The sequence below is a fragment of the Spinacia oleracea genome, chromosome 3, assembly GCF_020520425.1.
Source record: "Spinacia oleracea cultivar Varoflay chromosome 3, BTI_SOV_V1, whole genome shotgun sequence".
Taxonomy (NCBI): Eukaryota; Viridiplantae; Streptophyta; class Magnoliopsida; order Caryophyllales; family Amaranthaceae; genus Spinacia; species Spinacia oleracea.
Genome location: NC_079489.1, coordinates 156489588 through 156515023, shown reverse-complemented (window position 1 = coordinate 156515023; position 25436 = coordinate 156489588). Strand labels below are relative to the sequence as shown.

General features: G+C 34.9%; 2 protein-coding genes and 1 pseudogene across 4 annotated transcripts; 2 read left to right on the top strand and 1 right to left on the bottom strand.

Moving 5' to 3' along the window:
* The first annotated feature begins 1006 nt into the window (after positions 1-1006).
* Positions 1007-9373, top strand: LOC110789735 (dihydroceramide fatty acyl 2-hydroxylase FAH1-like; annotated as a pseudogene).
* Positions 9374-12431: 3058 nt separating this feature from the next.
* Positions 12432-15394, bottom strand: LOC110789729 (uncharacterized). Of its 2 annotated transcripts, none has more exons than XM_056839817.1 (2): positions 15271-15394; positions 12432-14325 (listed from the first exon to the last, which is right to left on the bottom strand). In XM_056839817.1, the coding sequence occupies exon 2, from the start codon at positions 14300-14302 to the stop codon at positions 12578-12580; it is 1725 nt and encodes a 574-aa protein (XP_056695795.1). In that variant the 5' UTR covers positions 14303-14325; positions 15271-15394; the 3' UTR covers positions 12432-12577. The 2 variants fall into 2 exon arrangements, with proteins under 2 accessions (XP_056695795.1, XP_021850133.1); XM_021994441.2 differs by having other exon boundaries at positions 12432-14344; positions 15271-15369.
* A 5414-nt stretch (positions 15395-20808) lies between these two features.
* Positions 20809-25051, top strand: LOC110789728 (peptide methionine sulfoxide reductase A5). Of its 2 annotated transcripts, none has more exons than XM_056841018.1 (4): positions 20809-21230; positions 22707-22819; positions 22909-23053; positions 23723-23839. In XM_056841018.1, exons 1-4 carry the CDS (start codon positions 20928-20930, stop codon positions 23822-23824), a joined length of 663 nt encoding a protein of 220 aa, XP_056696996.1. In that variant the 5' UTR covers positions 20809-20927; the 3' UTR covers positions 23825-23839. The 2 variants fall into 2 exon arrangements, with proteins under 2 accessions (XP_056696996.1, XP_021850132.1); XM_021994440.2 differs by lacking the exon at positions 23723-23839 and adding an exon at positions 24420-25051 and having other exon boundaries at positions 20818-21230.
* Positions 25052-25436: the final 385 nt, after the last annotated feature.

The window sequence follows — 25436 nt, the reverse complement described above, 5'->3', positions numbered from 1 at the left end:
CTTGGTCGTTGTGAAATGTGTAAATAACTTTATTATTTCGAAACGGAATGAGTATTTCTTTTTAAAAATAACAAGAAAGTACAAAAATACCATTTAGCACTATTACAAAATATCATTTAACAGCATTGTTAAATGATATTTATGTGATCAAATCTCATTTATATCATTTGTCGCCAACCAGAATAAAAGTTACAACCAACCAGAAACTCAGTTTCCTTATAAAAATAGAAAATCATAAGCATACAAGAGAAGCTAAAGCATCCAACACGTAAAGCAAACAAGGGAAAATTACAAACTAATTTAATTAACATGCATGCTCCCAACATCTTCGTCGTAATCAACATGGGCACGTACAAACAATTAGAGATGTTGTTACGACATTAACGGCCTGTTTGGTAACCGATAATGAATGACGAGAATGAAAATAAATTTAAGTGGTTATTTGGCAAGAAAATAACATCATGAGATCTGTGGTAATGAAATTTGTCCCAAACTTTGTGTTTTTCTTCATAAATTTGCATTCTCGAAATGGTAATGGATGGTAATGAAAATTTATAAAGAAAAAGAGATAATTTGAGTGAACTAGCATTACCATGGGTGAACATTGTTTCTCCTTACAAATTTACATACAAATTTATTCTCATTGACATCATTTATGGATAACTACCAAACGTGTCATAAGTAGTTTTATGTAATCACGTAACACACACGGACTTCTAACAATTCTTCTTTCCAACGTGTATCTCTATTATATAAGTAACTTCACCTAAAAAAAGTAACTCTTGCGAAGTTTGATATCCATATAAAATATTTGAATTTTCCATTCCTAAGTTTCAAATCTGGTCAACCATTGTTTTTAGGTTTGTATTTTCCTATCTTAATCGCATTTATCCATTTAATTTCTATCCTATGTTCCAATTGAATAATAATTTTGCGAAAACTGATAAAACTCGTATATATTTTTTTATTGAGAATGCCACAAAGTATAGCTACTTGTTTAAAGGTAATGGAAAGTGAGGTATAACTCAATTGGTTAGAGCTTTCATCCCGGTTCCAGATGATCCTGAGATCGATTCTCATCCCTCTCATTTGCCCCCAAAAAACATATTTAAAGGAAATCGATTTCAATGTCAGTTTTAATTGGAAAGAAAATAGTGTTAAATCGATTTCAATGTAAATTTTAATTGGAAAGAAAATAGTGTTGAATCGATTTCAATGTAAGTTTTAATTGGAAAGAAAATAGTGTTAGATCGATTGCAATGTAAGTTTTATTTGGACAAAATGTTGAGTTACACTTTTTTTTTTGTGTGTGAATGAGCTGCATGACCACAATGGCAATACAACATTCCGATTAGTGGGAGATATGTATGGCATGGTGTTGACGTACAATTTGTTATGCCAATTGATTTTCCTCAAAGATGAAAAACAATTTTGGGATTTGTTGGAATTGTCTACATAATCCTTAGAATACAATTTATTCATGGCTTGTCATTTGTCCTGCAAACATGAAACGAAAAATGGAAATTAACATTTTGTATTGTAATGTAACTTATCTTCTATAAAATGACATATATTTCATCTGTTTCACAATAGATGCATCATTTTACTTTTTATACTATTTTTATATTAATTTTGACCATTAATATCTTTAATCATATATTAATAAAATTATAAAAATTAGATATTTTGAAAATATATATTGAGATTAATCTTGTAACAACTAAAAATTACAAATTTTGTCTTTACATATTAGTAATAAATATGGTCAAAATTAGTAAATAAATAGTTTAAAAAGATTTACAATGAAAGGGAGGAAATACTAACAAATTTAACATCTCATTATGTAGTTGTACGCTAGACGGAAGACGTCGTGATAGTTGTCCAGGAATTCACAGTGGATTTAAAGAAACCACTTGTCTTTCAGGTATGTCTAAGGGTGTGTTCTATTTACCTGATTTTCACTTTATTTTTTCCGTACTTATCTGAACTTACGGAGTATTAAATCTTATTTTAGTTATAAATTTTACTTATGTAATCTTTATTTTTTCTAAGCTTATATTATCTGATTTGCTGAATTCATTTTTTCCCGAAAATAAGTGAAAATATACAACCTAAATTCAACCAAACTATGAGGTTTCTTCCTTTTAGTCTTTTGTAGGTTGGTCACCTTGGCGAATCTTATGAAGAATGGGTCCATCAGCCCATTGTTAGTAAGGAAGGCCCCCGTTTATTTGAAAGTGACTTTTGGGAGGTATTGTGAGAAATAGTTAACTGTGTTTTGTTTCAGTTTGCCCTTTTTTTTTAATTAATTAATAACCTATTAGAACTTGTACTTGTAGGGGCGTGCCTAGAGCTGTAAAAAAAAAAAAAACTGATCCAATCAGAAAACCCGATCTGAACTGACCAAATCTATAACCGGCCGAGACCCGAAACGTTGTTAAAGCAGAAAAACCATTATCCGACCGTAGCTGACGTGACTAAACCGATAATCAATTTTGACCCAACTCCGTATGACCAAACCCAACACCTGATCGGGAGATGAACGATATTTTAACTGACTCGATCGAACAATTATGCAACCCCGATTCGACACCCAACCCGACAATAACTGAACCCGATTATAGTCTGACACAATTTCGCCTGCGACGACCAGTTATCCGACTTAGTCCGACCTGTTGATAACTCGACTTATCATTGACCATGCTAAATAGTAACTCCTAACTACAATTCAACATGAACCTCCTTACGTTGAGTAGACAAGAACACCTTTCAACCGAATCTGATGGATATCCATCCACCCGATCCAGATTATACGGACGAAAACCCGAATATAAGCGGATGGTTGACGGATGATGGATGGATCGGATGACGGGTGGGTCGGATATGGATGAAGGTGCATCCAACCCACCACCCGATCCATCAACCTATTACATTAGTTGTATGCTTTAATTTATCATAATTTACTTTCATAATATATTTATTATTGTAAATAAAACTATACTAGACATAAGTATAACACAAAATATCGCGTTCCCTTACTAAGATAACACAAAGATTAATCTAAATCTTTGTAAAAGTTACGCAATGGTTTTTCAAAAAGAAAAAGGGAAATTTGGTAATATTAATCCAACCTTTGACCGATTTTCTTTTATTAAGCCCACCTACGACATATTTTTTAATAATCTCACCTTTATTACCCAACAACTTTTATTGGGCCCAACAGGTCATAAAACTGTTGTAAGCGGCATTATTTCTCTACATGGCAGTACTCTCTCTCGATATATTCAGTCATCATCATCAATTCATCACCATCTCGTTGACTTTTTCACCGATTACCGGCCACTTAAGCCCAATAAAAGTCGTCGGGTAGTAAAGGTGGGATTATTAAAAAATATGTCGTAGGTGGGATTAATAAAAGAAAATCGGCCAAAGGTTGGATTAATATTACCAAATTTTCCAAAGAAAAATCGTCATGTGGACTATATGTGGACTAATTATTCCTAATTGTAATATGTGTCACTTTACGTTGTTTTTATATATCTTCAAATTTATTTCACCCGATTCTCACCCGGCCCACCCGAATCACCCGTGGATGATGGATGCGTCGGATGTGGATGAAGAATTTTACGGATGATGGATGGGTTGGATGACGGATGAAATGTCATGGATGGATGCGGATTGAGCTTCACCCGATCCAAACCCGATCCATTGCCACCCCTAGACCTAATCGACTTGAATAAAACTCAAATTTGAAATAAATTGAAAATTAATTTTGACAATATATTTTCCTTTAGTATTTGGGGTTGGGTAAGAAGAAAATCATAGGTTAAAAATTTGGCCAGATTCGATAGTTAACAAAACCAATCTTGACCCATGTCCGAGAGTGAACGTGTAACGCCCCGGCCTCTAATTCAAATATTAAAGCATAATTAGCAGCGGAATTAACCTAATTGGTCGGGACATTACCAGCCGTAACTTCCCTTTGGAAATTACAAGGCACACATCCATCATAAGCTGTTAAATACTCCCAAAATATATATAATAATCCTTTATATTACCAAAATAAAAGTACATAACTTACTAAAAGTCTTTAATTAAACTAATAAACTTTAAGCATAAACTAGGTGAATATTATTAAAGTGAAATTCCTCGCCACTACTCGTGTCCATCGCTCCCCGCAGTACCTAAAATGGAAAACAAAACGGTGAGCCGAAGACTCAGTAACAACTACCCTAGCAACGTAAATTCATTTCAACTCATTTTATTTAATAACACAGGGAGAATAGAATAAGTAAAACATTTAATAAAACATCATATTCAATTCATTCATAATCTTTTAATGAAAACGTCATTCATAAACTTTTAATTAACCATGCTAGTTGTCGGCAAGTACGAACCGTGAAGGAATTCTCCACTGGGCCTGGGCCCATAAGAGCCTGGGCTCATCGTAACATGGGCCCTGGGCCCTGAGCCTGGGCTCATAAACCATGGGAGCCTGGGCTCGTAATCCATGGGTGGACAGGTGTCCGTGGTGCATGCATGACCGATAGATAGGAAGATGGTAGTTTATATACCGCCAGACAAACCAGGTCTTTCACTTTCATTTATCATATTGTATGTAATTTTACCAAGCCTTGGCTTGTATTTCAATTCGAAATAACATAACTCATTTTATATCATAAAACATCATTTAGATCCTGGGATCCATAAAACATCATTTCATTCAACGCATCATATAAACATCATTTTATGAGAAAACTCAATCAAATCATATTATAAAGAATAATTCAAACAAATCATAATTCATTCCCACAATCCATAAAACATGTCAAAACATTTAATTCATAAATCCAATCATAACGTCATAATTTAATAATACAATTATAAAGGGATTGCGGGTACTAGCAATAGTCGTTACCTCACTTCCGCGATTTGCTAAGGGTTTTCGTTGGTTCGTTTGTCCTGAGCTCCGAGTCCAATTTCTTAAAAAAAAAAAAATTAAATAATTGAATTAGTACCAAAATGATAAATAATTTAACTTAATAATTTCGAAATTTATAATTAACCAAATTTTCTAATAATAATGTTAAAAAAATATATAATTTCATAGTTTTAATGAAAATATAATTAAACGCCTGAAGAATATAATTAATTGAAATTTCAATCGAAATATATATATATATATATATATATATATATATATATATATATATATATATATATATATATATATATATATATATATATATATATATATATATATATATATATATATATATATATATATATATATATATATTCCTTAATTAATTTACACGAAAATCTTATTTAAATTTTGTCCTTGATAAATCCATTTAGTAACTTATTTTAGTTAAATCGATAATATAATTTAAAATCAATATTTTATAAAATCATAAATTTTATAAGTAATGAATTTTTATAAATAACGAGTTTTAATAAAAATATAAATTTCGAAATTTAACGAAATATTATTATTGTTACTCGGATTTTTAAATCAATTTTTATGAAAGTATTGTTTAAATTTCATTTTGGATAAATAACACTAGAATCCTATTCTCATGAAATCGATAATAAAACCTGAAAAATAATAAACAATTTTATTAGTAAATATACATTTTACAAAAATTATTAAATCCTAAGAATTGATAAATTAGATTCTGAAAATTATAAACCAGGCTTAACTCACCCAAAAGCCCAAATTATAAAATGGCCCAATCTGAATTTAGGTTTGAGGGAGGATTAAATCAGGTTTCAAATGAAACTGATTTCCTTTTTTTTTTCTTTCGAATGGAGGCACGAACAGGGGAGCAAGAAGGGAGGAAGAGAAGAAGAGAGTGCGGAGGCTGGGCTGGGCTGGGACTCGCCGGTGATTTCGACGGCGATGGTGGAGGTGGTTTAGCGGCGGCGGAGCAGTTAAGGGGATGTGGTGAGTGGCGCGACGAAGGGAAGAAACAGGGGATATTTGTGCGGCGGTTCTACGGCGGTTCTGGGAGGAGTAGGGGGGGTGGTTCGCTGGTGAAATTGGGCGGCGGAGGTTGGTGTGTGGGTTGGTGATGGTGGTTGTTGGTGGAGTGTGGTAGGGGTGGTGCGGGGTGGCAGAGAAAGAAGAAAACAGGGGATGGGGCAGGGGAACGGGGCAGGGGCGTCGCGAAAGGAGGAGAGAGCAGGGGAGGGGATACGGTGAGGTGGTGGTGTTTGGTGGTTAGGTGGTGTTGGGTGGTGGTGAAAATGGTGGTGCACGGTGGTGGTCGTTGGTGGTGGTGGTGGTTGGTCCGAATCAGGGAACAAAAAGAGGAGAGAAAATTGAAATTGAATTTGGTTTTTGATATTGAAATTGAAATTGGGTTTTGTTTGTTGTTGAAATTTCACCTTAATTTTCTGAATTTGTATATGGAAGGTGTGATGAACAAGGGAGTGTACTTGGGGTTCAAGCATTTGCATTTGGACTGAATTGAGAGGAAGGAGAGGAAGTCAAAACTTCCTGGTTTATGCGTGGAGAGCAAGCAGAAATTTTTCCCCCTTTTTTTTTTTTTTTTTTTTAAATTTAATAAATTCACCATATTTGGCAAAAATCCAGAATTTGTAGTTAATTTTCAGAAATAAAAATATTTAATTAAAATAATTCCTTAAAAATAAATAAATTATCGTTAACGAAAATAAATAAATAATTTCAGTTTATAAATTCGTCGTTTAAAATAAATCGTAAAAACGATTAAAATAACGAAATTCGATTATTCGTAATTTAATTAAAACGAAATCAAGTTAATAAATATTTTTAATTTTAATAAATCGAATTTAAAATTTCGGGGTATTACAGAACATGACCTAGATTTTAATCGACTCTATAATTATCCGATCCAAACTTGAACTCGAAATTACCTGCAACAAAATCAACTTAAACCCGACTCTATAGAACCTGAACCCGAAATTGTACCTAACTTGAATATGACTCGACCCGAAATGGAAAAATAACCCAACCGAAAACCAACCCGTCCTGGACCTAGGTGATAAAGTGGCTTGACACGACCTGAGACCCGAGATGACCTGACCCAAAACCCCGAATCGAGTAACTATTTTGACATCTTTAACGCACGCTGTTTTTGAATTTGTAGATTCGCCACTGCCTTAAACTGCAGTAATTCAGATTTCTAACATTTTTTTTTTCCCTTGGCTTGATCCAGTTTCTAACCCTCACTGTGTGGTGGGCTATTCCAACTATTTGGCTTCCAGTTGTGTGGTGGTGCATCTCCATGTCTGTACGGATGGGTCACACTATTCCAGAGATAATGATAATGGTGATTTTGGTATTTTTGTATGGACATTCATTGAATACACTTTACATCGTTTCCTCTTCCACATCAAAACAAAAAGTTATTGGTTAGTTTTTTTTTATTTTATTTTATTTTTAATTTAAAAGCTCATAGTTCTTTCTCTCAATCACACAACTACTCATTAGTGAGTACTCACTTTTTTTCTAATAAAAATAAACAATCTCATTTTATTTACCCCAATTTAACCAAAAAACTCTCACAAAAATTGTTCTTGAAAAGAGCAAATAAAATGAGACGAAGAATTGAATATAATTTTATAACGTATGTTAGTATCAACGTACATTATTTACAGGGGTAACACTATCCATTATCTTATTCATGGTTGTCATCACAAGCACCCTATGGATAGCCTGCGTCTTGTTTTCCCCCCTGGTGCGACAACTGTTTTATGTTTTCCGGTTAGTTGCATTCTCAATTGTATGTAATATATGATTTGGACGTGTTTTTTTTTTTTTACTCACACTTAACGTTTTAGAGTATGCTTGTTATAGAGCTTTTAAGTGATGGAAATATAATCACTTAACTATTTCCATTACCTAATGTTTGATGTGAGAGGTGTGGTAGCACGAGGTTGGCTAAAAACATATATGGGCTTGTCGAGCCTTATTGGTACAAATTAGTTTCTTACCGGTAGTGATGACTACCAATAAAGATTTTGTTAGTACCAATGAAGCAAAAAATTTAATGGTAGTGATCAATTGTGTATTAACTGAATAACATAATAACTTTGTACCAATAAAGCATGTTAGTTTTCACCAAAAATAAATAAATAAAAGCATGTTAGCGCAAAATGGATCAGCTAGGTTATTGTTTGAGACTTTCTCGTGGTAGCACAATTCATTTCCTAAAAGTAGCCAGTACCATCATTTGTTACCTCTTCCAAACCTATAATAACAAAATTGTTACCCTACTCGATCCAATTTGTTACAATCTTTTCCTACAAAAGGTCTTGCATTCACAAGGTGTGCAATAAATTTATTTTACACCGGAATAACTTTATCCTAACTTATACCCAGTTTTTTTGTAACTTTTAATATGCTTTTATTAACTTTTATATATATAATGAAAAAATATTGATGGATACACATTTTAAAGGGTTAGATTATTTAGTACGCTCGGGCGATGCCCCGGGTTACCACGTTAATAACATTCATATTTACTTATATTATTTATTTTTACAATGATAAAATGATATATGTAATAGTTTCGTGGTAAAAACTTTATTATTTAAACTCGAGGTAAAGGGTTTAAACCTTACGCAAACCATATTTGAACTTCTATATATTATCCCTAATTTTGTTTCTGAATTTTGCTTTTTCTTTTCTTTCCTAGTTTTGGAATTTGGTCAGGATTTTTGCAACACAATCCACTACTCCAGCTATTTTTGGAGGTGGCCTATTGGGATATGTGATGTATGATGTCACACACTACTTTCTACATCATGGACAACCAACCAATGACTTACCTAAGAATTTGAAGGTATGCTTAATTTTATTTCTAGGGTTACTTAATTTGGTTGACATCTAAAAACGGGGAAATAAAAATTCTTGGGAATTCATAAATTAGTCAGTTGTTTAGTTGACATAAAAAAGTAAAAATGAAGGAAGTTGAAATTTATGGGAAGTTAAAGTTCTTACAAAATATGGGAAGTAAATTAATTAGTCCCCCCTGGTCAATCAATGTTCATGAGAATTTCTAATTCCCATGTTGCCACCAAACAACTTTAAAAAATTCACATAAATTTAACAAGGGAACTAATTTCCCTTAAATCAACTTTCTATAGGAATTTAATTCACATGTCAACCAAACAAGCCCCTAAGAGTCACTTTTTTTAGGAGTTACATAGTATTACGTACGAAGTATAGTCTTGTTCTAGTATAATACATATAGTGTGTGATTATTGTGTTTGGTATTTCCAGAGATATCACTTGAATCATCACTTCCGCATCCACAACAAGGGCTTTGGCATAACTTCATCTATGTGGGACAAAATTCTAGGAACACTACCTCCTCAAAAATAACTCAATATTGTAAATAAACCTGATTGTCCGTACAATTGTTCTTCATCTTACACCAATTGATCAATTTTTTAGTATATTAAAAAGTGTTTCAAACCAAATACATATATCTATTAATATAAGAAGTATTATGTAAATCATATAGCTAGGTTATACTACCTCCGTTCCTAAAAGTTCTTTACGCTTTCCGTTTTAGTCCGTTCCTGAAAGTTCTTTACACTCCTACTTTATTCCATTTTTACTCTTATTTGGCCCACCATAACTTACCCACTCACAATACTTTAATATTAGTTTTCACCCACTCACATTGTTGGACAATTTATAGCCACTCATTTTCCATTTGTTACCCCACCATCACATGTTCACCAAAATTCCTTAATTACCGTGCAAATAGTAACCGTAAAGATCATTTAGGAACGGAAGTAGTAGTATGTATATAATTTAGTAAATATTCTCTTGTATATTTCGTAGAATAATTTCCTAATTTGTAGTGTATAAGTATTCTAAAGTAAAACAATAATATGCGAAAAAAAATAGTCTTTCATTATCACGAGTCTAGGACAAACTATTCTCTAGCTCTTTCTACTTCTGTTTGTGCCCTAGATGTTTCCTTCATTCTTGCGATGGAAGCATGGAATAAGTTATGAGTTATCTTCCATGACAATAAGAATTCCCGGAGTAGGCCTCTAGTGCGGTTGGGGGAGTTCTTTGCGAACGAGGTCTTGATCGAGCATCCCTCGATCAAGCCAGGGGCGGATCTTGAACAATTTTATGAGGGGGGCCGGTAGAAAAAAAAATTAAGCAATATACTATGTAATTATACAATTATATACAAATTTTAGGGGGTTTGTAACAAAAAATACACTATAAAAGTTCCGGTCGGGGGGGCCAGGCCTACCCCAACACCAGCTAAGATCCCTCGAGCGAGATCTCTCCAAACTCGATCATGCCTTGATCAAGCCCCAACCACGAATCGAACAAGGCTTGGAGAGTTCTTTGCGAAATTAGACCTCGGTCCAGCGCTCGAGCGTTTCTTGAGCGAGGTATGCATTGTTTCTTGCATCAAATGCCACAAGCACTAGCTCGAGTTTCCCACGAGCGAGGCAGCTAGCTATCATAGCGACATGGGACCTCGAGCGAGGTCGACGTAACTTTAATGTACAAGATTAAAAGTGCTTATGGCGAACTTCAACTCTCTCTCGAAAATGAATTTGTAACACCATAAACTCATGCAAGAGTCATACCAAAACATTTTCCTTGAACTTCTAAGACCCAAAACAACCCGACACATCCATCATATATCCAATTCAACCTGCGACCGAACTATCCGCTTATTGCGAAATCACCAAATATATCACGCAAAACACTAAAAACATGCAAACAACGGAGTATTAGAATACGGTTAAGGATAAACCATGCAAATGCACCATAAAATGAATTATATGCAACTAAAAATGCGACCTAAATGTAGTAAAAAGTCCTATAAAAACGTGACTCGTCAAATTTCCCCGATCTAGACTGTTGTTTGTCCCCAATCAACTTAAAACAAAAATAGAGAAAAGAGATGGATATGACTTTTTAAGAAATACTAATTCAACTCTCAAGCAAACAACCAACCAAAGCTATTGAAACCAAAATCTATCCTGGATACAAATAGAACCACTAAACATAACCAACCCAAGCTATTGAAACGGAAATCTAGCTCGAATACAAATAAAACCACAAAACATCATGATCCACGTTTGAAACCACCAAGTTTATCCACAAACTGTTCCCGATCAAGCTACTGGTCGCCGCGCACTTTGCAAAATATAAATATATGATGCAACATAGGGGGTAAGAAGACTGTAACAAGAAACAAAAGGGGCTAGGTAAAGGGGTAGGATATGATTTTGAAAAAGGAGAGTTAAGCCTAACTCGAGGAGAAATCACGAATCAAATATCAATGGCAAAGATGATGCCATATCAAATCAACCCCATTAGATGAACTCAAACATACAAAATCAGGACCAAGTGGAATATACAATGTAGTACTGAAAATTTCGAGCATTCGGTTTTTTTTTTTGGTGCAAATGAGCCATAATGGCGGGGAAGAGAATCGATCACACGACCACCTAGCTAGAACAGGGAGGAAAGCTCTAACCAACTGAGCTATCCCCCACTCTCTTCGAGCACTCGTATTCAGTATATATACTTTAGTTTAAAACACTATGTTTTGCACATTATGATGTCACATGTTATCTCTTTGATTTTTTTTTTTTTTTTAATCCATACTTTATATTCATCTTTTCTCCATTTCCTCTTTACTATTATACTTAATTTTATTCGTTTCACATTCCAATTTTAATTTTGTTATATTCCAAATGGATCATATTGTATTATTCTTATGTCTTTCCCTTATATTACAAAGTTAATATAACCGAACTTTTAAATTAAGAAACTCGTGTAAGCATGGCATAATTCTTTTAGGACAGCTCGACTATCGTAGAATTTTCAAGAGTAATGCAAATTAGTTGAGATGTTACATCTAGCAGTTTCAGATTTTTAGAGGTTTGGAATTGGGCCAAATTTAAATCCAAATTCCCGGTATTCCCAAACATGGTAATTGGGGCTCTAGGACTCCAACCCTTCGAGAGCAGGATGCCGATATTCTACTTATTTTCTTGCTTTCTCGGGAAAAGTTCCGGCCAGAATGATTGGGAAAGATCAACCAAATTGGAATTTGCTCATTTTTCCACTCAGCTGCCTAGGATTCTAAGCTCAATAAAAGAAGACCAAAACTCCTGCTTGACTCGCATCTCGACTTTTAAGAACAGAGCGCATTCGAGGTCTAATGAACGGATCGAGTTCTGACATTCGGAATTTTAAATGGAATTCTAGTTCTCAAACATGTCATAATATAATAGAGAAGAGATAGATATATAACAACCAAATACGATTATTAAACCAATCAAAAGAAGAGGACCAACTTTTTTTAAAATAGATAAGAAAAAGGGACCCTATTAACCCATCACCAAGCACGAATCGATTAGCCAACACAACTATGCACAATCCAAAGTATTTCGCAGCTGATGGGGGAGAGGACCAACATTTATCATTCTAAATTGATAACAATGAAAAATACAAAAGGTTTATTTATTTTTTTAAAAGGAAACACAAAATAAATTATTACAAAATAAAGTATTACAAAATAAATGAATACATAATTTATGTGTATAGAAATGCACTAGTATTCTCAACAAAGCATGCTATAGAATACCTTAAGCCGACCCCCAATATATTATATATACCATTTGAATATGAGGTATAATTAGATAGATGTTGATAATGGCATGGAATGGGATATATATGTTTTTCGTCAGCGGACCTCTTCTGATACTTATTTCCATCATAGAACGCTATTGTAAATGCAAATGGAGTAACTGAACCTCCCTTTGAACTTCCTATTACTCGAACAACCCGCCAATTGTTCAAGTCAAAGTCGCTGTAAAAAGACTCTGGACGAAAAATTAGCTGAGTTGGAAAATCTGACATTGAATCGAGTATTGGTCCAATAACTATAAGAGGATCATGTAGATGCTCCACTTTTAGTTGAAAATTACTAAGGGCCCCTTTATGGCGAACTGCCTGTGTTATGCTTAGGATGCTCAGTTTTGATGAAGGTAAGTTCCTCTGAGTAACCTGCACCAAATTATACAAAAATTCAAAACCACCACGTAAACCACTTCTTAGATATACATGTAATTTTAGTTCCTCTTCTAACTCGTTGATTTTTTTCTTATCTTCCGCTATCTTATCATTTTGATCTTTACTGTTACGTTTTTCCTCTGCTAATTCCACTTTCAATCTGTCTATCTCATCATGTTTCTTCTTCAATTTACGCTCAGCTTCCTCCAACGCCTCTTTCAATATTTCTATCTCATCTTGTTTCTTCTTTAAGTCTTGCTGCCTTTTTTGCTCTGCTTCCTCCAACTCGTCTTTCAATTTGTCTATATCATCTTCTTTATCTTTTAACTCTTCTCGTTTTCTACGTTCGGCCTCATCCAACTTCACTTTTAATTTGTCTATCTTGTTTTGTTTGTCTTTCGATTCCTCCATATTTTTACGCTCTGTCGTCACCAACTCCTCTTTTAATTTGTCTATCTCGTCTTGTTTCTTCTTCAGTTCTTCCTTGTTTATACGCTCTGCCCCCGCTAACTCCTCTTTCAATGTGTCTATCTCGTCTTGTTTCTTCTTCAGTTCTTTCTGCTTTATACGCTCTGCCCCCGCCAACTCCTCTTTCAATTTGTCTATCTTATTTTGTTTATCCTTCAATTCCTCCTCTGCCGCCTCCAACACCTCTTTTATGTTATTTATCTTCTCTTTTGTCTCCTTACTTCCCTCCTCCTTTCTACGCTTCACCTCCTCTAACTCCTCTTTATGCTTAATTTTTTGGTTCTCCAATTCCTTATCTTTCTCACCCAACTTTTTCTTGCACTCAGTATCATCGCGACTACCGTTCCCTGGATTGCTCCCTAGTATATCCAAGGGACGACCGTCGATAAAGTTGCTACGAGCCCATTTAGTATTCAGCGATGTATTGACTTGATATTTGGACCAATCAAAGAGATCAAATAGCCTGTAGTACTCCACTAACATGACCACAACTGTGACCCCTGCAGCCGGTAAGAAACCAAGACCCTCGCGATTAATTATCAGTCGCGAGTTGAAAAGATCTCTGATAAGCGCCTGCAGATCATCACCCCTGATATCTTTGTCCCCGATTCTCAGCACTTCATATTTGTGTCCAGGCCCTATACTGATTCCAAGATGACTCCATTGCTTCCCTTTCACCGGAAATAGGTAAGGACTGTCCAACTCATACACTTCGATCGCTCTTGTATCCAGACACCGAAGGAAAGTTTTGTCTGACTTCATTGTGTAAGCTTCCATTTCCTTAACCTGTTTTTTTTGTTCTTTTGTGTAAAAGATGGACTAACCAAATGTAAGTATTAAGGTGTTTAGTTTGAAAGAGAAAAGGTAATGGTAAAAAGAAAGAAAAAGAGAGAGAATGGAAGTAAACACGACCCAAACTTCTTATAAGTTACTCCCTTCATATTTCAGTGTGTAAGGATGGTGGGTTGATTTTAAAATAAGATACAAGTTGGGCGAGTGAGAATAAACAATTATATAAAAGATAATGGGTATTAAATTATTCAAAATACTGTAAAAAAACAAGGAAGAAATAATAAAATAATAAATTAGTCCCCTCTTTTGGCCCCATCAGCCGTCCGTGGCCACGACGTCGCCCTTTCTTCCTCTTTTTCTCTCTCTTTTCCCCTTTATTAAAATGCAAAAGTATATCCTAAATAGAAAATGTATCATTTAATAAGATACGACCGTTATAAAAAGGTGCATCATTTAATAAGATACGACCGCTATAAAAAGATGCATCATTTAATGTAATACAAAGGGAGTATTTGTGTCGGAAAAAAACAGAAGAAAACTCATACAACTCGCACCACCCCATCCCTTCAAATCTTCAATCTACAACTACCACCACCCCCTTCCCTCCTCTATCGCCCCCCTCTAATTTGTTGATCACTTGATCCCCTTCAATCTACAACTACGTAAATGTTATTCAATTATCTTTCCCTTTCTTAAAGCCCAAAATAAATAATGTTCGATCCGAATTTTGACTTATCAAGTAAAAGTATAGAAATTAGAAAAGAAAACACAAAACGAGTAAACGATATATTTTAAAGTTTCTAGCTCCCTAACTCGAACCAGATTGACCCGTACAGGATTCCAGTCCGGTATGACACTTCTTCAATTCTTACCTTAAAAAAAAAAGACATACTTCATATTTCATAAATTTGCATTGCAAAAGAATAAAACTGAGTTGTTACGAGTGTACATACCAGAAACACAAGGTCAGTTGCTAATAAAGGAAGGTGCACTTCTGTTTGCTTTGAAAAAAGAAATGCATTGATTTATAAGGATTCTTGTTAGGGTAGTGGGGCAGTTGTAAGGTAAGATGTAACCTACTATTTTGGACTAATGGCATTTTAACAAGTTTTTAATTACATGATTAATGAGTTATGACAAACCAAAGCTGCGTGTTTTGACAAGAACGAAGTTTCCTCGATTCTAAAATAATAAGTCTATGGTCTTTTTTAATTGTTTTAGGCTGACTACAAAAGGAATCAAATTCAAATAGTGTTCAGTAGACCTGTTAAAAATCGACCTGATTCACCAATTGTTTGTTGGTTTATTGGTGATTGATGCTGAACTTGGTAGGGAGAATTCCGTGTTCGATCTCCCGCAACAACAATTGGGAGGGGATTGGAACCTATTCATCCAGAACTCGCCCTGAATCTGGATTAGCCTTAAGGGTGAACCGGGTGCTAACACCCAAAAAATATCGTCCTGACCCGAATTGAAAATAGTGGGTCATGAACAAGATTTTGTGACCGTAACCCGATTTTATCCGAACTCGATCATCCCTAAAAGTAATGGGTCAAAACCCGACCGAACCCGTTTTGGACCCGACCGATTGAAAATCATTGTATTTATAGTAATAAATGAGATTGTGTGAAAATTTAAGCATAATAAACACGTTGTTTTTACTATTGTTGTGTGTAATATGATTTTAATTTGAATTATACGTTATTTTATGGTTGAATTTGTGTAGGAAAATTTGTTAATTTGGGCCCATATTTTGTATATTTATCACCTAAATCTATACTAATATATTAAAAGGTGTTTATAAGAACGTATATGTGTCACGTAGATCCCTCCTTATTACGCCACATCACCACTACTAAGTATCATGACATGTAGTTGACAACCAAAAAACATGTAGAAGGATTGAACACTAGACCTCTTGAATTAAAAGTTATCATTCTTACCATCTTAGCTAGCCACAATGATGTTATATTTTTCTATTTAAATAATAAATACAACCTTTTTAAAATGAATAATAATGAATTAAAGGGGAAAAAAACAAAAGGCTAGGGAATTAATTACTTAACTTATAAATGTACAATTATTCTCTTCTCAACTTAAGCTTGAAAAATAAAATAAAAACTTAGGGTAATGGAGTGTAATTATGAGTGTGGAAGAGGGAAACATTGACAAGAGTATAATAATCAACTAATCATGAAGAAGAGAACTCGACTTTGTTTTGATTTTCGGATACGGGAAGGAAGTTTGTTGACCGGCCACTGATCTTGCATGGAAATCAGATAATAGCACCACATACGCACATATTTAAAATAAGTAAATCCCACTAAAAGTAAAACCCGGAGCAACGCCCGGGCCACAAACTAGTTAATGAAAATCTAATGCGCGTTTAAAAATCTCTCAAACCGTTGGGTCGACCCGAACCCGAAAATTCTGGGTCTTGAACAAGCATTTGTAAACCTGAACCCGAAAGTTACCGACCCGATTCAACCCGAACCCGAAAATAATTTTTTACAACCCAACCCGACCGACCCGTTTGATAGGTCTAGTGTTAAGTAATGAGGCTTTCTGAGAATATGTTGTTTGGTATCAAATGAAAATGCAACCATGTTAGACTTGTGAGTATCAAATTATGGCGTTTGGTACTAAATAGAAAAATGCAACCACCCTACTTTTATCAAACTACTACGTATGATGTTTGGTACCAAATAAAAATGCAACGATTGCAGAAAACACGGATATTATTATTTAATTCTTAGTATTGGCTTTAAAGACAATGCATAGTATTGTCTAAGACTTCCTCGATCGTAAAGTAATACGGAGTAAGTTGTGGTTTGACTGTATTTTTTTTTGTATAAAATCGCCTTACAGAAACGATATGGGAAGACCGCTTTGATGGCGACTTTGTTGGTAGCCTTGTTGGTGCGCACGGACATCATCTTTTTTATTAAAAAGAATTGCAAAATTAATTATTATTATTTTGGTGCCAGAGTTAAGTATAAGGTTGGGACATATCTTTTGGTATTTATCACCAATCCGTGTTTATTTAGTCGTTGTTTGGAATATGAAACAAGAATTCTGATCATTGTTAAACAAAGGTGAGTTAAAGCGGGCCACTCACCAAAGTAAAATCGTTAGGATGATGGTAAACGTCGCAATCTTACGTGTCGGAGTTTAATTGGTACATATAGGCGCCACGTAGACTATACGTCATCAAAGTATTTTTACCATCAATGCAATATTTTTACTATGGAAATATGTAACTAATGTAGTCGATACAAAGAAGGAAACAAATTAGAATATTAAGATTTTCCTACCTTTTTTGTAACATGTATAATAGGCTATATAAGTTAAATATTTTAATTTTCAATTTAAATCATGACACATATCATAAGCATGTCATGTCATCATTGTGACACGGCTTAAAGGTCGCATGTTGCGACTTTTATCATTTTCGAAATCGTTATTGGTCGACATGCCACAAGCATTGGGAATTAAGATGACATTAGCCTTCCAAACACCCATCGAAACGTTGCGTTTCATTTTTGTCAAAGAATAAAGCAGTTTGTCATTCATCTTCTCCTTCTTCTCGGTCAATAAAAATCGACCCCTAAACCCTAAATTAATTACACAAAATCGAACGAATTAATATTATTATGACTCCGGCGATGATCTATGTTGTTGAATCTTCATCAAAATTTCGTCTAATATCTCGAATCACTAATTAATTTGAAAACCTAATTATAAAATTAATCGTCATTTTCTCTCTCCTAATTATTTCCCCCCAAAATTTTTTTTGGAATACAAACCCTAATTAATAAAAAAAATAAAGGTAAAAGAAAATAAAATAGGATTTGAATTTCAATTTCAAATTCAAATACCACTTGAAATTTCAATCTGAAATTTCAATCCCATGTGGCGTTGCTGATATGGCAACAACCAATGGAACCACATAATATGTTACTATTTGGTACCCTGAGGGTACATGTAGCAGCTTCCCACACAATCCACTACTCCCGCTATTTTGGTGGTGGCCTATTGGGATATGTGATGTTGTCACACACTACTATCTACATCATGGACAACCAGCCAGTGACGTACCAAAGAATTTGAAGGTATGCTTACTCTTACTTTTAAGAGTCACTTTTTAGGAGTTACATAGCACTTGTACTAAATTTTCAAGAAGCCTTTGAGAACTTTTGTGCTCATGTAATATACATATAGTGTGTGATTACATTGTGTTTGGTTTTTCCAGAGGTATCACTTGAATCATCACTTTCGCATTCACAACAAGGGGTTTGGCATGCATAACTTCATCTGTGTGGGACAAGATTCTAGGATCACTACCTCCTCAAAAAATAACTCAATATTGTAAATAAACCTGATTGTACGTACAATTGTTCTTCATCTTGCAGGCCCATTGATCAATTTTAGTATATTAAAAAGTGTTTCAAAACAAATACATATATCTATTAATATATTATGTAAATCATCCAGCTAGGTTATAGTATGTATATAATTTAGTAAAAACATTCTCTTGTATATTTCGTAGAATAATTCCCTAATTTGTAGTGTATAAGTATTCTGAAGTGAAGCAATAATATGCTACAAAAAAAATAGTATTTCATTATCACGAGTCTAGGATAAACTATTCTCTAGCTCTTCCTACTTCCTTTGTGCCCTAGATGATTGTCAATCTTGAGATATGGAAGCGTGGAATAAGTTATGAGTTATCTTCCATGACAATAAGAATTCCCGGAGCAGGCCTCGAGTGCGGTTGGGGGAGTTCTTTGCGGCATGAGGCCTTGAGCATCCATGTCCCAAAGAACTCAATCATGCCTCGAGCAAGCCCTGGCCCAACCATGCCTCGAACGAGGCCTGGAGAGTTCTTTGAGGAAGAAGACCTCGGTCCGGCGCTCAAGCATGGCTTGAGCGAGGTATTCATTGTTGCTTGCGGCAAATGCCTCGAGCACTAGCTCAAGTTTCCCAAGAGCGAGGCAACTAGCTATCCTTGCGACATGGGAAGTTGAGCGAGGTCGACGTAACTTTAACGTACAAAATTAAAAGTGCTTATGACAAACTTTAACTCTCCCGAAAATGAATTTGAAACACCATAAACTCGTGTGAGAGTCATGCCAAAACATTTTTCTTGAATGCCTGACCCACCAAAAAAACAACCCGACGCGTCTAGTAGATATCCAAATCAACTTAGGATCTATCTCCTCTTATTGCGAAATCACCGAATAAATCCTAAAAACAAGAAAACGTGGAGTATTAGAATACGATTAAGGATAAACCATACATATGCAACTAAAAATGCGACCTAAATGCATCAAAAAAATCCTATATAATGCAGATTTGTCAAATCCCCTCGAGCTAAGTTGTTGTTTGTCCCCTATCAACTCTAAGCCAAAAATAAATAAAAGAGATGGATATGACTTTCAATGAACGAAAATAAGATCGATTCAAATCTCGAGCAAACAAACAACCAAAACTATTGAAACGAGAATCTAGCTCGGATATAGGTAGATCCACAAAACATCATGATCCATGATTGAAACCACCGAGCTTATCCACAAACTGTTCTTAATCAAGCTATTGGTCGTCGCACACCTTGCAAAATATAAATATATGATGCAACATAGGAGTAAGAAGACTGTAACAAGAAACAACTATAACCCAATCACAAATACACACATGTCGATAAAAGGTCTTTATATTCAACTTGTAATGGGATAGGTAAAGGGGTAAGATATGATTTTGAAAATGTGAGAGTAAACCCTAACTTGGGGAGCAATTACGAACCAAGTATCAATGGCAAAGATAATGACATATCAAATCAACCCCATTAGACGAACTCAGACATACAAAATCATAACCAAGTGGTATATACAATGTAGGAGTACTAAACAATACGAGCACTCGTATTCAGTACTCAATATCTATACTTTTAGTTTAAAACAATATGTTTTGCACATCACGATGACACATGTTATCTCTTTGATTTTTTTATTTTGTTAAAACCATAATTTATATTCATCTTTTCCCCTTTTCCTCAGTTAGATGTTCTTTTGCATTATACTTAATTTTATTTGTTTCACAATCAAATTTCAATTTTATAATACTTTAAATGGATCATATTATATTAGTCAATATAACCGAACATTTAAATTAAGAACGAAACAAATAAGAGCTCATCCCAATCAATCTCCGTGATTGGCGAGCAAAACATATCTAGGGATATTTTTGTAAATAAATTGTCAAAATATACAATCTATAATTCTATATATCTAAATATACAATCACTTTTTATATTAAAGTTACTTTTTTTTTTATTCCATATTTTTATTTTTTTAAAAGTATCAAATAAACTGTACATTATAATTTTAAGATTGTATATTTGTTCATTATAATTACGAAAATACACTTAATGCCAATCAAGATTATTGTTTTGAAATTTCTCAACAAATAATTCTTTTAGGACGGCTCAACGATCGTAGAATTTTCAAGAGTAAATCAAATTTAGTTAAGAAATAAAAAAACGAGTTAACGAATTGTCCATTTTCTCTCTCTTCAAATTGGGGGTTGTTTGGACAAAGCTGATCGAGTTGAGATGAATCAGAGCGCAATAACAAGAACCCCAACCACATCACTATCCACAATTCTCTCTCGTCAACTTCTTTTACTCATCATCGCCGGAATCCTTTTCCCGGCGCCGGCAACCAGCATCCGGTTACCGGATTCAACGTCGGATCAGCCCTTGAGTACCGCCGTCTTTGCTCTCGGAAGTTTCTGGAGATCCGAGCCTGTTTTCGGTTGCTTTAACGGCGTTGTTCGCACCACTGTTGGTTATTCCGGTGGCTCTAAGCTTAATCCTGAGTACCGAAGTTTGTCCGATCATGCTGAATCTGTTCAGGTAAATTCTTCCATTTTTCTTTGTCGTCTTCTAATTATTGTTTAATTTTCCCCCTTCTTTTTCGTTTTGTTTTTCTTGCGGATTGGTGTTTTATAATGTTTGTGTCTGTATGATTTGATGGATTTTATATGGAAAAATTGCATAATCTTTTGAATGTTTTGGATGATTGGGGGAAACGTTGTTAGAAGTGTGTTTGATTTGATTGAAGTAGTTTGATTGTAGAACTTTCATATGGTGAACTGGGGAATCGCTTTATTTCTAGGTTTTGACTCTTGGTAATGCAATTTACTGCATTGTCTTTTGTATGTGTTTTGTGATTGTTGAGCCAAAAGTTGTTGAAGGTTGTAATTGAAGTGATTGCTCTATATTTAGAGCAATGTGGTTGCACATTGTCCAAATTTTATATAGGGAAGCTTTCTACCTCTAGGTTTCGACATTAAGGCTCCGCTTGGTTGGGCGAAAAACGTTTTTATTGAATATAAAAACAAAATTCTAAAATAGTTTTCCTTTGTTTGGTTCCTTATAAAAGTTATTGAAAAAAGAAAATAAGAGTAGATGGGTGAGGATTGATGGGAAGTAAGAAGAGGAGGTGAGGAGTAAGGCTCCGTTTGGTAGGGCGTAAATGGTTTTCATTGTAAAATGATTTTCCATGGAAAACATTTTTTAAGGGAAAACACAATTCCAAACTAGTTTTCCTTTGTTTGGTAACTTAAAGAAAAATGAGAGAAGATGGTGAAGATTGAGGTAAGGAGGAAAGAAGGAAAAGTGGTTTCCTCCTTTTTAAATGGAAAAGGGTTTTCCACCTTTGAGGGAGTCATGGAAAATTGTTTTACATCCCTTACCCAACCAAACAACATAAATGATTGAAAAGGGAAAAATCGTTTTCCATAAAAACGTTTTACGCCCTATCACACGGAGCCTAAAAGTGTAAAATTGGTTTCCCTTCCTCCTAATGGAAAATATTTTCCACCCTTGTATGAGTTATTGGAAAATGGTAAAACACCCTTTACCATAACAAACAACGTAAAATGATTGAAAAAAGAAAAATCATTTTCCATGAAAATGTCATGAGAATGATTTACACCAAACCAAACCAAACACTCCCTATTCCCTAATATGGTATTGCTTTACTTTGTCGCAATAACTTTAAGTAGCATTGCTTGTTGGAAAGAGGAAGAGGAGGGGCGAGTGGAAAAGTTCTAGCTTCATGACTTATTCAGCTCTTCTGAAATTCAAAAACAAGAAAATAATGAGGATCAGTGCACTCGACTTTGATGTCATTAGGAAAGAAGAACAGTTTGAGCTAAGGCGAAGAAATTAGTTTGTATTCGAAGTGTTGTTCACGTAATTCATTTCCGATGCACACTCTTGTCATAATCACATCAGTAGGCCCTCAGATCAAACTATTGGATGCGCATTTTCTTTTTGTATTGATTTATCTATTACTTACTAGATTGACTTTCGTATGGTGTTTAGATTGAGTATGATCCCAGAGTTATAAGCTTCCGGCAACTTTTGGAGGTCTTCTGGTCAAGTCATGATTCAAGGCAGGTATTCGGACAAGGCCCTGACGTTGGTAACCAGTACAGGTGAGATGTGTGATCTCTTGGAAAGTAACTTGCTCCATGCCTTATTATAAGTTTAATTTCTCACTCAGTGAACTGGTTTGTGTTGACAGGTCTATCATCTTCACTAATGGTACGAGTGAGTCCAGATTGGCCGCTGCCACCAAGGAAAGGGAGCAGACTAAATCAAAGAGCAGTATAGTGACTACCCAAATTCAACCCTTGGGGACTTTTTATCCTGCTGAACCTGAGCATCAGGTATTGCTCATGATACACTCTCAGAGAATGTTTGGTATAAACTTAGGAAATACAATGGAAAGGAAATAAATAAGAAAGGGAAAGGATAGTGTTAGCTATTACCATTATCAGTTGTCTGGTATACCTTAGAAAATGAATTCACTTGTACCCAGTTGGGGATTGAGGAGGGTAACCATTTTGTTACCATAGAGTTGGGGAAGGTAACATATTGTGGTAATGGTTACCCTTAGGAAAGAGATTGTGTTACCACACCTTTTCATACCAAACATTAGGTAATGGAAAATTGGAAATAGTTCAGTGATTCCATTTCCATCACTTAAAAACACTATTACCAAACATGCTCTCAATGATCAAGCACCTTTTTTATCTAATTTTATCTTGACGGATACTCTTAGGACAAATGTCAAGAAAATGATTGGCTGCTGCTGCATGTTTTGCTTACTAAGAAAACAAGATTTGCAATAAGTGTTGCTTTTCTTTGGTTTGTTACTCAGGTTCTTGTGAATTTAATAAGCCATCAGAAAGAAATCCATAGAACATAGTTACCCTTACGCTAGTGTTTAGAGTTTAGACTTTCTTTTGGCCAGGAAATCTATGGTTATTCCTGTTATACAGCCAAAAGAAAAGGCTTTCAGGTTAGCTGATGTTGTTCCCTTTCAATATCCACAGAAATTTGAGCTCAAAAGGGGTCCTTTTCTCCTTCACTTGATTACCAATGTAGGAAGCTTCTTGCTCTCAATGAATCAATCACATTTTTCTAATTTTATCTAGATAGGGATACTATTAGGGTAAATGTGAAGAAAATGATTGGCTGCTGCTGCATGTTTTGCTTGCTCAGAAAAGTAGATTTGTAATGTGTTGGCTTTTCTTTGGTTTGTTTAGGATTTGCAATGTGTGTTACTATAATGAGAATTTAATAAGCCATCAGAAAGAAATCCATGGAACATAGTAGAGATGATCAACATTGGCCCGCCCGAAAATTACCGGGTTTTGGACAGAATATTTTGGCCCAATTTGCGGGCCTGGTCCGACTTTTTTGTGGCTTTGGGCAAAGTAAAACAACAATTTTAGTTATAAATTTGACCCGGCCCGTTTTTGGCCTGAAATAGCGGGTTTTGGGCACATAAAATTGCCCCGGAGCTTGGCCTGGTCCGGCCCGACATAATGGCAGATTTTTATGACGATGGCCCGGCCCGAACCCCTACCCGGCCCGCCTTTTGATCAGGTCTAGAACATAGTTACCCTTACTCTAGTGTTTAGAGTTTAGACTTTCTTTTCCGCTTGAACTCTATGGTTATTACTTGTTATACAGCCAAAAGAAAAGGCTTTCAGGTTAGCTGATGTTGTTCCCTTTCAAAATCCACAGAAATTTGAGCTCAAAAGAAACCCTTTTCTCCTTCACTTGATTGGGAACTTGCCAGAAGAAGAGCTTCAGCAATCAACCTTGGCATCGAAAATGAACAGTTATGCAGCCGAACTTTGCCCTCAACGGATTCAGAAGCAAATCGATGCCAAGATTAATGACATAATCAGGAAAGGTTGGCCTGTTTTGAGGGAAATCTAGTACAGACAGAACCAAGGTGCCACAACAAAACAGGGTTTTTTCAAGCCCCATTGATTTTGACAGGTTAATAGCAGTTCCGAATCGAGCATCGGTTAAATATTACTATTGATTGGAGCAAATTACCAAATTTAGGAGGCTTCTTGCTGAAATGTGTTGTAGAATGAGCATTTTTTTGGGTGCATGTATCTCTATTGTCAAATGTATTCTTAGTGGTGTACAGTAATGCTGTATGCCTGTATGTACCTGATTGTTGTAATTCTTCAGAAATCAGGATATGATATGATAATATACAGTAGCACTAATGGCCGTGGCAAGCTATGAACATTTTTGGAATGAACATTAATTCTCTGGGTGTAAAAACCTTGATATGGTAGTTTAGGTAAGATGTTGATTAATCATTATTTTTAACCCATTAAATACATTGAAGTATATTACATCGTACTACTTATCATATGAAAACATTCAAAAGGAGTACTTCATAGGTCCTTACTTGGGAGTGAAAATGAGACGATACGTTCGTAAATTATTCGTGAATCGGCTCAGCCAAAGCAGGGTCAAAACTTGTTTGACAAGTAAATAAACAACTTGAAAAAAGAAAATTAAGCTCGTTAAGTAAATGAGCCAAGCTAGCTCGAATAACTTCATGTTCGTCTTGTAAATTTCGTCAACAACTGTTGTGTCAAGTATAACTTGTTCAAGCTGGAAAAAATATACTCCGTATGATATTTTAAGTCTATTTTAGATTTTTTTTTTTTTGTATCTTTTAAATGAAATCATAATTTTTGTTACGTATAAAGTTTGACCATATATTTTTTACTA